This window comes from Ceratosolen solmsi, unplaced genomic scaffold, assembly GCF_000503995.2.
Source record: "Ceratosolen solmsi marchali unplaced genomic scaffold, CerSol_1.0 scaffold7, whole genome shotgun sequence".
NCBI lineage: Eukaryota > Metazoa > Arthropoda > Insecta > Hymenoptera > Agaonidae > Ceratosolen > Ceratosolen solmsi.
This window is the reverse complement of record NW_011948413.1, coordinates 9,781,886-9,797,485: the sequence shown is the minus strand read 5'-3', so window position 1 is coordinate 9,797,485 and position 15,600 is coordinate 9,781,886. Positions and strand designations below refer to the sequence as shown.

The 15,600-nt window shown below is 36.7% G+C and overlaps 1 protein-coding gene across 1 annotated transcript; it reads left to right on the top strand.

The window, feature by feature from the left end:
- The first annotated feature begins 391 nt into the window (after positions 1-391).
- On the top strand, positions 392-5,812 carry LOC105367446 (carboxylesterase 4A). The gene is made up of 7 exons (XM_011506154.1): positions 392-639; positions 2,585-2,864; positions 3,436-3,621; positions 3,699-3,978; positions 4,109-4,596; positions 5,043-5,325; positions 5,404-5,812. Exons 1-7 carry the CDS (start codon positions 394-396, stop codon positions 5,753-5,755), a joined length of 2,115 nt encoding a protein of 704 aa, XP_011504456.1. The 5' UTR covers positions 392-393; the 3' UTR covers positions 5,756-5,812.
- Positions 5,813-15,600: the final 9,788 nt, after the last annotated feature.

The window sequence follows — 15,600 nt, the reverse complement described above, 5'->3', positions numbered from 1 at the left end:
TCAGCGAAACTGCCCAAGCGCGGAAATTGAAAGAATTTAAAAATCAGCACAATTAACGAGTAACAAGCTACAAAAAGTAGCTGCCCAAAAGTAAAAACAATACGATAGGGCATTATCGCCCTTATGACAAAGCGCAGACCGATAAAGAAGCGAGTATCGGCGACTCTCGCGTTCAGCCATTAAACCGAAACCCGCGATAAAAAGAGACTCGTTACACCGCGACATTGGCCCTATTAAAATGCCATCGATCGCGAGCTTTTCTCCCAGACAGAGAAAATAAGCCCGGCACTTCCTGTCATGGCTCGTTATCGGCCGACCTCTCCGGATCCTTATCGCGCATCCTTGGCAGGCCTGACGAGGAGCCGCGCCACCAGTTCATCACCGGACTTGGCAATGTCGAGTCGTCTTATCCTCCTCGTGACGGTACTCGCAGTTGCGGCCGAATGCAGCCACCGGCGACAGAAGCGCATCGTTGGCGGCACCGAGGCACCGGTCCCGCCCGTTGACGACCCCGTCGTCTTCGTCACGAAGCAGGAACGCGAGGCGCGCGTGTACGGACTGCGCGATCACCTTACCGGCTACTACATGTTCCGCGGTATCAGATTCGCCGAGCCGCCGGTTGGCATTAGACGATTTCAAGTAAGGATTTACCTTGTTGTCACGTTCGATGACTTTTCGCCTTTACGCTCGACGAGTGAATATTGATTAGTGATATAATTGCAGTCGCTAGGAAATGATTTGCGAGGATCAAGGGGTCAGGGCAGCACTGTCCCGTGATATTTTCAAGTAGATTTTCATGACTTTAAATGGATCTCTCACTCTCTCTCTCTCTCTCTCTCTCTCTCTCTCTCTCTCTCTCTCTCTATGCGATTAATTAATTTAGTGACTATCGATAAAATAATGCTTTTAATTTAGGAGTATCGTTACTCTTTAAATATAACAATACGCTCCACGTTCATTTAAATTAATATTTAATCTGCAGAAATATTAATTTACAGTAGTAAAAATTCAATATAAAATATTTAATATAAAATAATACTAAATTATTTATATTACTTAAAGCCCCCTAACCCCTAAGATTAACCAAAGACAAATCAACTTTCATTCTTTTATTAAATTACATTTATATGCGTTAGTAATTAAATATGCTATTTAACTATGAATATTTAATTTAGATAGAAGATATTGATTCTTTATAAATAAATGTAAAAACTTGACCTATCCATTATGATGAAAGACAAAAGAAAAATGCTTTCAATTTATTATTGATATTTATGTATTACGTAGAAATTATAAGACATTTAATTAATTTATAATAGGACATATTCCAACTTTCTTTTCTCTCCGTGCAACATCCTGAATTTAGTTTCAAATAACCAATTAGTGATAATAATATAATATATGATATTGTCGGAAGGCCATTATTTTAGCTTCACTGTTTAATCAAAATTATAACTTATCTGTTTTAGCATCCGGTTTCATTATTATTCATATTAACTTAAAATATCTTAACTGTATTATATATCATAACAAATCGTAATATAAAAAATATTAATTATTCTTGATTATTATATTGTCTTAATAAATAATCGATTCAAGGAATCGTTTATAAGCAATGGCTAAATTAATTGGAAGATTAAAAGACAAAATAAAAATAATAAAATATTATTTCTCACAGCTCACGCAAATTATATTTAGCCTTTGTTTCAAATTAACATAACTGTCAATAAACATTTATTTATTGAATTGAACTTGTATTGTAACCGGTAATCAAATTCGTAATATTTTAAGACAACGACGCATTATACAAATGAATGCTCTAAAGTAATAATAAGTAATATTCACGCACATAACTACATGAGAATCCAGTTTATTTTCGATATGCATGCGTATCCAATTACGTAAATCGTATAAAATATTCATTCCACTCTATAAAGTCTGGAACTTCACCTTCTCTAAAATTACATTTTGGCCTTCCTGCTTCTCAAGTTATACGATTGATCTTTAAAGCAAAAATGTTTTACGCGCCCACGCACATACACGTAGCATGCACATTCACGTACAAGCAGAACGAGAGAGAGAGAGAGAGAGAGTCATATAGACATACGCATAAACACGCGAGTAAAAAGAAATAGTTACATAAATTAATTCTTATATAAAATTAATAGATTGAATAAAAAGATTAATATAAATATTTTTCAAAATAATATTTGGCCTAATATTTAGCCTCTTTCTTAAAATTCAACTATATTATTTACAAATACAATCTTCTTTACCCTTTAATTACATAAAGTGATAACCAAAAAAAAAAAATTAAAAAAAAAATATTGACTAGTTCATCGACTTTTGGCACTATAAAAGAATTTAATTTAAACGAGATTAATTAAGCGATCAAGTATACGTATTATGATCTTATGAAATCATCTTATGAAATCATTGTCAAATCAAGGCGAGTTCAATTACAAAATCAATTTGCAAAAAGTACGACTTGTCCACTTGCCGACTTGTCCAATTGCTCTTTAACGAAATTCATAATCAATGCAACCAATTGGCTGCAAAGTAAAATGATAGAATGCGTGTTCAGCGACCAGTGCCAATGTTCCTGGACGGGGACGTGAATGCCACTGACTGGGGAGCTCCGTGCCTACAACCGGACGTGAACGGGGCGCTAGTCGGTAGCGAGGACTGCCTCTTCCTCAACGTCTTCACACCAGCCCTGCCCGATGCCACCGACGGCTATCCCGTCTTTATCTGGATCCATGGCGGGGGCTTCCGGAGAGGGGCAGCCACCCAATACGAGATGCGTAACCTCGTCAATAAGAACACCATCGTAGTTTCCATCCAGTACAGATTAGGATCATTGGGTACTTTTTACATCATTGAAGACTTTACTGGCACCTTGTCTGATACCTTCGCTGTAAATCCTCGGGATGCAACTTTATACAGCGAATTTTACAGAAATTATACGCGAGCTTGCGCCCAGTACAGTGTAACGCTATGACTTCAATAACAATTAATAATTAATTACTGAAATTCGAATTATATATGTTTTCGTTAGGCTCGCATTGTGTAAGTTAAAATGACCAATTAAAATTTATTCATGAAAATTAATCGATGAAAATTTAAAAGTTACTCGATAAGGCCGATAATTGACAACAATAACTTCGATTAAAATTATATTTATTCAGCAAAGCATTGGTACCATCTTCCTATACTATTTTTGAAAAGCTCAAGGTATTTCTTACCAATAGAAGCGCTTTATAATACTGAGCTGTGTAAACGCAAGAATATTAACTTTACTCATAACATTTAAGTTTATAAAGGCCTCTTCTTACGTGGATGATGCATAAAATAATTGCATCGACTGCTGGATTAACAATTCGACCAAAATTTTTAACAATTTAATAATGAAAGCCAATTGTTATGTTGATGCAGGATTTTTATGCACCAATAGCAAAGATCTTTCGGGAAACAATGGATTGTTCGACATGATTTTAGCGACCGAATGGGTTAGGGATTACATTGAATTCTTTGGTGGAAACAACAAGAATATTATAGCCTTCGGCCAAGGAAGCGGCGCGAGCGCAGCTTATTTCCTGGGCATGTCTAAATTTGGAAGGGGTAAAGGGAATGTTCATTAGTACTTTATTGCCTTTGACAGGTGCTCCAATCTCACTCGCGTCTTATTGTTTACTCAGGTTACTATAACGGCATCGTTGCCATGTCTGGCACACCTGTTTCTCGTTCCGCTGTGGACAGACAACCGAGGGTCGCCTCCCGGTCAATGGCCACCAGCACCAATTGCCCGGATAACGATACCTTGGAGATGGTTCGTTGCCTTCGCGAATTGCCCGCGTCGCAACTCATCGAGCAAGATTCAAAGCAGGAAACGTCCGCCAAGGAGACGAATAACTTCGTTGACGACTTGTCGATCCTTTTGAACCCCGGTCCGGTTGTCGAAGGAAAGAACGACTTAAGGTATTAGTATTACGCACACGCTCTGCTTTCACTCCCATTGACGTTAAGATTCTCATTCAAAATGCAATCGCAAAATCTATAATTTTTTTACGTCTTTGTACAAGTTTACTTACTATCACAATTGATCTAGATCACTGCCAAACTTTGTGACCCAAGAGCCAGAAGACTCATTGGCCGAAGACAATATTCCGGATATACCGCTGTTGACGGGTGTCGTTAAGGACGAGACCGGCGGCGCGGTTCATGGCCCTTTCAAAAACAAGATAACGCAGATGTTAAAGAGTGTGCCAGATTTTCTCACGAAAATCTTGGTGCCGAGTCTCCAAAAAGTCGTGCCCGTTATCGGCAACGTCACCCAACAATTTGTACCCGCGGCTTTCACCAAATATCTAAATCCCATTCAAAGCGACAACAATAATGCGAAGATAATCAATGCCGTAGAAAAAGTTTCGCAAGCTCTCAACGATGCCATATTCAACGTACCAGCGTTTCTAACCGTTCGAAATTGGTCGAAGAAGAGAAAAGCTTTCCTTTACAGCTTCGATCACGATAGCAAGAAAGGCTTCGGCAAAGACTTTCTCGATGGCTTACCCATTATTGGAAACTCTGCTCAAACTGGTTAGCCTGCGTTACATCTGCATTATTTATTTTAATTAACCACTCGTTTAGCCATTTAGTGCATGAATTTTAATTGATACAATTGGCTACATATTGTAATTTCCCTACTTTCTCTTAGGCTTAACAAAATTAATTTGATTAAAAAAACAAAACAGATTCATTAGACTTAGAAAAATGGTTAATAATTTGTTTTTATAATTATAATTATTCGGGGAAAAAATTTTTATTTTAAATGATATATATATATATAATTTATATATTATATATAATATATAAATAATATATAAATAATATATAATGATATATATATAAATTTTATATATTTATATATATATATATATATATATAAATATATAAATATTAACCACGAATGTAATTAAATTTTTTTCAATATAAAAATAATGACTTTAATCATTGTTAAAGGGTAACAAAAATCAATCCTACAGGTAAAACTAGTCATGGAGATGATTTAGGATATATTTTTGAGCCTAACAATATATTTGGAAAGCCATTGCCAAAAAATGACAATTTTAATGAAGAAGATGAACGAGTAAAAGAGATTTTTACCGATCTTATCGTCAATTTTGCGAAAACTGGTAATGTAAGTGTTAATGCAAAATCAAAGGATGGAAATTTCTTACCACTATCTTTGCCATCTTTTTTTGGAGACGGGGACGACAATACTTTCCTTAGCATTAAGGCAAATCCAAAGATTTCCAAACAATTTAAGTAAATAATTCTTATTTTTCGCTTAATTTAAATTCGATTCCTTTAATACTCAATAAACAATCAACTTTCTTCCATTAGATTTTGCGAAATGGGGTTGTGGACTGGAATCAATGAAAGATTCACATCAGCAGTATGCAGTTTATTTCACGTAGATTTAAAAAATCCCCTAAAAACCGTTCATAAAACATTGATGTCTATATCGAAGGAACCGATTATTCCAAAAGTTGGAAAGGTTGTTGATTTATTAGATATGGATGGAATTCCTAATAAAGTAATTCCTACTCCTAAAATATTGGATATTCCAAAAACTCTACCCAATCCCCAACCAAATAAAAAAATTGAAAAAGTAATACCAAATTTAAAAAAGACAACGGATGTTATGAAAGTACCATTAGGGATTCCCAAAAATCCTATATCACTCTTCGGTTAAATAGTATTTATTTACTATTTTAATATTATTTTCTATTTATTAGTACGCCTATTTTTACCTTCATTCTACAAATAATTATAGATCAAAAATTACAAATGAAATGTATATATGTTTGTGTTTATCGAAATATAAGCTTAATGTTTTGTAGCGCAATTTGTAATATACAATTATAATATTGCATTTGATATCATTGACATGTAAATAATTCAATATTAATAGACATTTTTTATGCCCATGTAATTGAATTAAATAATTTACAAACGATTAAATCGCAAATATTCAAGTATTGAAAGTCTAAAATAATACAATGCATTTACCAGATGATTATAAAAAGAATTTATTAAATAATTTTTGCAGACCATACATAAGTATTAAATAAATGCTTAATCACTAGAATATTGTTTATTTGGTTGGGAACTAAAATTACGTCACATATTTAATTAGTTACAAATGCAATCGTATTTGACAAGAATTTTTAATGTTATTACGAGGAATATAATGGCAGTCGATAAACCAGGCTGCATATTTTGATATCACAATTTTACGTTAAATGTTGCGGGGGGGGGCGTGTGTGTAGATGCGCATGTGTGATATGTGATAATGTATAAGTCAGAAAAGTAGAACATAATACCCTTTAAGGATGTCAGATGGCGCGATTGTACTGGATTAAACAACATGAACGATACTGGCAAGTGAAAATGATCGGTGATAGGTAATGATTTAACCTTAATTATTACTCATCAAGAATTTGCAATTTCTCACTGTGCAAGATGATGTATTCACCTTGTCGTGGTATTTTTATAATTATACGTAGGTGTATTGCACGCTAGTGAATGGCTTTTATTATACGCAAATCGATAATATTGCTATCGACTGATTTTTTTGTTGCCGTTTTCTTCAGCATCGGTGGGCATAATTTCTTTCTTCACTACTGCACTTTTTCTTTTACTGTACGTTTAATGCCGTCTTCGTTTATAAATTTACGCACAGACACAATATATTTCTCAAAACTCCATTCGTTAAACCTAAATTTTATTTGCCTGCGCTATTGTAATTCTTTCACGTATGCGACATCGACGCAATTAGATATTTAATTAATTACGGTCACGATTGCGCTACATCTCCGAGTAGAAAAAATAAAATTTCGACGAATAAGTGAAATAATTTTTCAAAATATAATTGCTGATGCGCTGGCAATACGTACAGTCGATTATAGGATTCATTCGAAATTTCATCTAATAAATGATCTGCAATTAGTTAATAACGTAACTATGGATCGATATCGATTACTGCTTACAAAATATTCTATTTATATCGTAATTGCCTTTAATGCTTAGAAATATTTTTGAATTTACCATTTAATGCTTAAGAAAATGAGAAATGGAATTTGCGATAAGGATTAGAAAATAATACCGACAGATGTATGCAGTATAAGTTTTATTAACTATAAAGGCCTACAGGTCGATCATGTCACAAATATTTAATTTAGTATATTGTGCGAAACATTAAAATCTTTAAACATCAATTTATATTTTCGATTAATAATTTAATGGACACATAAAATCCAAGGTTTAATATTATTGTTAAGTCGTTAATACAAAATCGAGTAAAATTATAGACATGAATAATATGAAGTAATAATGAGCTAGCTAATAGAGACATTGCAATTGTTGCTACATATTAATAAAACTGAAAAAAAGTAAAATTTTACGTAAAAGTAATATAAAGATTTTGCATATATGTTAAATAATTGCTTATGAATTTCTGCGAAGCTCAGTCATTTATTGGTAATGTGTGCGCTTGGAAATGACGCTCAATTATCCCATTATCTCTTCGATTGGACAGCCTATATCTACAGGAGGCACTACGCACACATCTTCGTGAATAAATACTCTGGCAGACTATATGATCAATCTGCAGCGATTTTCTACAATTTATTCTCGTGAAAATTTAGATTTTTTCCATTTCTTGCAGCGGGATGACTTAAATTATCTCATAAAATTAAAATACTGCTGTTTCTACGTGTACTGATTAAACAAACAAACAAAAAATCAAATCTTTAAATCTCCGTTATTAATACGTGATTTGATAAAATAGATATTGCACACTTTTCAAAAGAACATACAGACATATTTGTCTTGATCGATGATTAGTGCAATTCATCAAATTTCAACTTTGAAACAGTACTAATTTACAGTTTTCAAGATAAGATTAGTGACCAGTAGATTTAACTTCTCGACTCATCAGTATCTTTAATCACTGTTTATTTAAAGTTAATTGACAAGCAATCACTTATAAATTTATAAATAAATAATTATAAATTATATACAATTTCAAAAATAAAATAGCCACATTATAAAAAGGTTGCGTAAAAGTGAAAAAAGAACATTACCTATATAAGAGCTTCAAGAGTTTTTTTAAACCATAAATGAATGTAGATATTGTATTCGTATAAGGTATTAACTGATAAAATGTGCATTAATGAGGCGTTAACATTTAGGAGACAAAGGTTTATAAATAATTGCGGATAAAAATCATTGCCTTGGTAAAGATGTGTGTTACGGTATGCGCTAATCGTCAATTGATGATTCAAAGTTGTCAGAGAAGAATAAATATCGCAGAAATTATGCTGTAGAAACGGATCTGCTTATTTTCATTAAGTTTATTCTTATTTTCATTAAAATAATAATTAAACATGATTCGCAATCTTTTTCTTCATTTCTCCAAAGATGATAAATTAATAGGGTTCAATTTAAATTGCATTTTAAGCAAATTAAAATTACAGGTTGTCATTATTCCAGAGTAAGTATGTATCATTTTGTAAATTTACATTGCACATTTTACAATTGTGAAACATAAAAATATGTTTGCATTATTTAACAGAGTAAGCCGGTAGGATCATCGATTCGAAATGTTTTGAAAATAGTAAAATCTTTACATCTTTCTCCTTCTCCCTTCCCCCTCCATTATTCTATCTCTGTCTCTAATCGGCTCTCTCATCCGTAGCCGCGAAATTCCATGCAAGATTGACCTTGTGCAAGTGCACACGCAAAGAATAGAGAAAAAACGAAAAACAATAGAGCCGGAGTTTATGTATGCGGCACATCTTATGTATTCGTGCAGATAGCCGTTCATATTATGGTCATGTGCATATATAGTTACATATACATATACATATATATATATATATATATATATATATATATATATCTATGCATACTATCGAGTCCTCGCTCGAGTGCCTCGAGTAAGTACACGTACGAGTGGTCAAGTACCTGTGTGCAATGAGATAGAAAAATTTATTACCACATTGGAAAATAGAAATTCGCCAGGCTGTATAATATCCTTGATAGAAGGTGAAAAACCTCTAATTTCATGAAAAACAGGCATATTTCCAGATTTTTAATGAATAGGAACATTGCGACGGTAGAATGCCGTGATATTATATCGGAGAATATCGTGCGCAATCGCAAGAATTAGGTAGGATGTTATGTTTCAAAATAGAATAGATAATTTCAATTTATATTGGACTTTAATTATCCTTATTTTTTTTTTTTTGCTTTTCTTTTTGGCTTTAGCAAAATTAAAAACTTTGGATTTTATTAATACATAAAAATTATACGAAAGAAAGGAATGTTGTAAAAATGTGATATGTAAATTAGAAACGAAGTTAAAGAGGACGACGAAGTATAAGCAATGAAGTTAATCTTGCAGACTTTTAGTACTAGCAGTATCCTGTTAAATAAATGCAAGATACTCTACTTACTTATTCTATGTGTATCAATAAGGAATGATACATATAACGATTTTTTCTGTAAAACTCAAATTTATATAATGAAAATGAGTATTATTTTTAATGAATTTTTTTCTCATTTTATATAATGTGATCGTTTGTTGAATAAAACACATCTTCTGTTCGATCTTCATCGACACATCTACTGTTGGAAGTAACATATTGATGTAAATATATAGAAATATTTTGTAAATATTTATTATCACTTTCTTCTTTTTTTAAGTAAAGTTTCACGAATTCTTATTTTGTTTTTATTTGCCCGATTTTGTCTAACATATCTAAGAAAATTATCCTTTTAACAATATTAATATACGTTTACATTTTAATTATGAATATTCGTGAATAATCCTATAAAAAGTGTCAAATATCTCATGTTGGACGACACTAACCCCTACATCTGTCGATCTTTTTTTTCTCTCTCTCTCTCTCTCTCTCTCTTGTTTAAATATCAAGCGTCGTATAAACTTAGCATTAATACATTCCTCTCTCAAAATGTCACACAATAAATCTATATAAGTCTGCATAATAAATCTATATATCCGAATTTCAATTTAAAAAATATTCTTAACTATCGATCACTTTTTCAAATATTACGATAAAATATTGATCAAAATTAATCGTAAAATACTAATAACTTCTGCGAAACGGACCATAGATGGAAAGATACACGAATGTTGATCCGAAGTATAGCTTTCAAATTATTACAAATAGGCTGGTTTGCTCCATTTAGTGTACATTATAAGAAATTCGAGTTTTTAAACTGAAATGTAAGTGGTTATTTAAATCTTGTCTAAGGTAATTATGGAAACTTGAAACCAAATTGATTTATCGAATTTGCATAAGATTATCCATAATTTCCCAGCTTCGTAATATTTCCTACACGAGGAAATAATAACATTATCTTCCTCTACTAATTTACAGTTTCTTAAATATACTAAAAACATAAGCCATTTAAATACAATTCGCAAATGCAAAGTTCATGGTAAATAATAAACAAAGAAAATTTTTCAGGCTAAATATGTCGAACCTATTTTAATGTATTCTTATGTTTGGGGAAGCTCTATGGCTCGACAACGCAACAATAGTATGTAAATTTTACACTTAAAATCCATGTAACATAAATTTGCAATATTGATTGATAAATAAAATATATTTTATAGGCCGTAAAATATAAATACTAGTATAAAAATAATCCAAAAGGCACTTTTAAAAATTGTTCGCAGACGTCTGGTTAAGTGTCTTCAGAGCACATCTCAAGAGAGGCAAAAAATTAGAAGCGATGTAGTTGTTTCATTTAACGTATATTTTAAAATATAAAATATTACAATGTGACATTTTGACTACATCACTATCACTCTCTCTATGTAAATAAAATTAGACCTTTTTCATTGGATAGAGCGGAGCAGCAATTGAAATTAAACAACTAATCGATTATATACATATCATATAATTACAATTCAAATGGTTTTATAAAATAACATTTATTTAGATTTTGGTTTCTCTAAATTTTATATATTAAAAAAATAAACACAAAAAAAAAAAAAAAAAAAAGAAAAATCAAAAAATAAAAAAAAGTTTATTTTTATCATAATAAAACGTTTCTTTCCTCATTATTTAGGGACACGTTTCTTTGAAGCGATGGGAGCCATTAATGGAAGCTGACAAATATTGGTGGCAAAAACCTACGTATACATTAGCCAAGATATCATACATCATATTGCATTATGAAAGTACAATAAAATAAAATAATAAAAAAGGAATTTGATTATTTAAATATTGAAGTTAGTTGAAATAGTGAAATATCGTTGGAAATTATACGTTCAAAGAAGCATCTACTTTTATAGATCAGCGAGGCTCGCACACAGTCGGAATAATAGCTATCGATAACAAAGTAAATAATTAAATAAGTGTTTAATAATCCTCATAGTCGAAAGGATGTCGCAATTATTTTTGCTTTCAGAAAGCTAAGGAGAAAATTGAGCAATCGTGTATATATACTCCGAGTAATAAGCGCGCAGAAAGTAAAAATGCATAGTTTACGTTCCCGCAACACTCAATGTCCATCGTCGACTCCTCGTCTAATTCAACAAACGGCCTCGCCAATAAACAATGAGTTTGGTAGGAGCCATTCCAGCTAAAAATAGAGCTCGCCCATGAAAGCTTAAAGCCCCGTCCTATTTATGCTCGGTACTGTCCGAAGATGCGCGTGTGCGTGTGTAACTAACGACGGCAAGCGGAGCCGTAAATAGCCTAGTGCGCTCGTCAATTTTCCAAATAACCATAGTCGACTAGCGCAGCCACGGCCGTCGAGGGCCAAGATTAGGGTTGGGAGGGGGTGGGGGGGGAGGGGGGGGGGGGGGGGTGAATGGCGAGTGGGAGAGTCGTAGCTGTTAGAAGGAGTCCCGTCCCCGCGCACTCACCCGGGCCGACGGCGGGGCCGAAGTCGTAGGAGCGCCAAAAATCGCGGCCCTCCCTCCGCGCCGCTCTCGGCTTTTGTTATCGGCCGGGAAGCCGTAGCGACCCGTCCCCACCCGCGAGAGAAACAGCTCCATGGGAGCGGGCGCCGCCGGCCGCTCACCTGCGAGGAGCTGGTGCCGCTCTCCTCCCTCTCTCTCTCTCGTCCGCTCCCTTCCTCGCCCCACCTTGCCGGGCGCGCGGCAGGGCGATCGGCACCTACCGAACGGGTCGTCGCGCCGAGTCAGTTCCCCTGCCATCCGCTGTCCAGTTATGTTGCGCGTCGCGCCAAGACCGCGGCTCGATCGCCGCCGTCCCCGTCGTCCTTTGTCGCGAGTGCCGCCGGAGTGAGAAGCGCTGGACGAGCCGGAGGACGAGCCGGAGCTAGGAGCGCCGTAGAACAAACGGTCAGTAAGAGCAAGACAGACTGGTGAAACGACAATGATACGGTGACAGAATGTCAACGCAGCCGATGGGTCGCTGGTACCAGGATTCGGCTTATTTTCGATTCTCGTTGCGGTTGTTTCTCTGAGAGAGGATAGAAGACGCAAGCACCGTTAAGTCGTCGCCGTTAACGACAATCCGGCTGAGATTCATTAGTCCGAGCCGACGATAATCATCCCGAAGTTATGTCACTTTGAATTCATAACCGTCATCGAGCGAAGCGTCGAGGGCGCCGCTTCATCGCTAAGCGCAACGATGCGCTATTGGAGGTAATATTTGTCAAATTACGAGATTTACCGGGACCTTCGGTCCAGTCGTACTACCCATCCATGGAGCTTTCGTCAATTTGAACTTTTCTATCGGTTGTGACGGCCGGATGCCGTTGCCGCTGAGACGTTAATACCACCGCCGGCTGAGCGTTCGATCGTAATTTCAAATTCGAGACTCTTGGCTGGCTGGCTGGTTGACTGGCTGGTTGGCTGGCTGGTTGGCTGGCTGGTTGGCTGGTTAGTTGGCCGTGCGATAACAATAGCCGAGCGGACAACCATCGACTCGCGATCTTGCGGGAGGTCGCGTGGCGGCTCGCGCTTCCGATCTCGAGTATTGAAGCCGCCGCATTTCCTCCATCCTAGACCGCGAAACTCAAAACTACTGGCACGAAAAACTGATCGCGATCCGCGCGCCCACATATATACACACACAGAGGGGAAGATAGAGAGAGAGAGAGAGAGAGAGACAGAGAGAGAGAGAGAGACAGAGAGACAGAGAGAGAGAGAGAGAGAGAGAGAGGTTGAAAAGAGTGAGCGCCATATTGGAAAATTGTTGTTAGAGAGCGCGAAGGCGAGGGAGTGAGAGAGAGAGAGAGAGAGAGCCAGTCAGGAAGCCCCACTGCAGCTCGTCCTCGTCGACGATTCATGATGCATCGCATTATCCGCGACGCGCATATAATATGACCCTGCGCGTTCCTTCCTTCCTTCCTTCCTTCCTTCCTTTCTTCCTTCCTTCATTCTTTCCTTCCTTATTTCTTTTCTCCTTTCACTCCTTCCTTCCTTCCTTCCTTCCTTCCTTCCTTCCTTTACAGTGTCGTTTCCGTCTTTTTCCATTCTTCTCGTCGTTGCTGTCGCTGCTCCTCCTTCACCTACTCCCCCCATCACACTCTCTATCATCGAGCTTACCTTTTTTCACTCCGTCTCGCCTCCTTTCATAATACTTACTTGGGTGCATATACACATATACACTGCCAAAGCCGAGAAACCCATTCATTGCCTCTCTCTCCCAGCTCGCATGTGTGCGCCCGTTCGCTCCCCATGTACCCGTTCTGCATGTGGCTGTGTGCGCGCGAACTCGGCGGGCGCAGCAGGTAGACTCCGGGAATCGACTTGACTTTCGGTTCGCCGAGGTGGACCCCCTTTCAGACAGGTGGGCTTTCGATGGGCTCGTGCCCGTCTGTTCTACCTGCGCACGCCCCTCTCCTCACTCCGCGTTTTCTCTCTCTCACTCGCTCTCTCTCTCTCTCTCTCTCTCTCTCTCACTCCCTCCAGCTCTCCCTCCACCATCGCCCCCTACTCCGAAACCTCGCTCCGCTCCGCCGTGCCTCCACCATCGCTCACAGCAGGCGCGTGTTTATGCATGTTTGAGTATGCGTGCGCCCGCGCGCACTTCACCGCCTCCTGTAGTATGCAAGCACGACGAGCGAGCACCGACACATAGAGCTCCACGTAGAGGTACGTCGGGGCCTCTTTCTGGAGGCACGACTACTCGCCACCGACCGAAGCGACGCTCGCGGCAAGGAATGCGCGTGTTTCCAGTCTTACAGTAGTATATAGTAATGGTAGTAGAAGTAGTAGTAGGCAACATTAAAGGAACGCGATTCAGTGGAAGAACGGGTTTTCCTTTTTCCGACTGCGCTCCTTCTAAACTATCTAGCCGAGGGAACGCCGTCCTTGTCTCCGCAACCGTGGATGCTGCTGTTGCCACTGCCGTTGCTGCCGCTGCTGCCATTCTTTCTTCTCCTCACCCCTCTTCGACCATTCCCCTCACCCTTCACCGTCACAGCCCCATGTCTCTCGTCGGGAGTTCTGTTCGTGCGTGCGTGCGTTCGTGCGTGCGTGCGTGCGTGCGTGCGTGCGTGCGCGAGTACGTACGTGCATGCGTGCATGCGTGCTTGCTTTAAGCTGACAAGAATATCACTCGCTACGGTTCTTCATTAAGCCATGGAAAAAAAATGTATTTTCAATTTAAGCGAACTGGTTCCGACGGTGGGAATTATGTTTTGTTAGTCGGATTAGAGGACAAAGAGGAATCGGAGTCAAGTAGCTGAGATTTAAGTAGATAATTCAACAGTTCCGAGCCGACGAAAATTATTTTCCCGATTTTTTCATTAATCGGGATTATTAATATCTAGTTTGGCCTGATTCTAGTATGGGATCGGTACTGCAACAATGTTTTGATATCATTACTTTAGCGAGTTTGCTGACTATTGAATATTAAATTTTTCTTTACTTGCCCGAGCAAATGTGATACGTATTGTTAGATTTAATTCTATTGATAATGCAATATTCACATAATAGAAAATGAGATCTCGTACACCTGATATCATCCATCTATACTTTAATGCTACCAATACCACTTGTAAACTAATATCTCGACAAGTTACAAATAGATCTTTCGTTTAAAGCTTAAATACATCGTAGATTTATTTGCAAGGCGCAAATATTGTATAAATAAAATGATTCATTATTTACATAGTTAATACTTCGCTAATATTATCATCTTCAGAAATTATTATTTCTAAAGCTTTCATCAAATATTCTCTATGTTGCCTTTGTTTATAACAGTCATAAATAAAACATGATTTTATTATATTTTAAAAATGGCTTTTACATTCGGAGAATTTGTTCCCCTTGACCTTGTTTTAAATCAATAATAATAACACATCACTATTTGTAAACAGATTTTACAAATAAAATCTTTCAAATTTCGATGCTTCGATGTTAACGATTTTACGGTCGAAAAGACCTGTTTTATATCAACGTGTAGTAACTTATCGATCGAGTTAATTTAGGGGAATCAAAAATTTAAAAAATATAATCAACAATTAGAGCGGTGAAAAACATATGGTTATACATTTTTCCACTGTAGCTGTAAACTAATA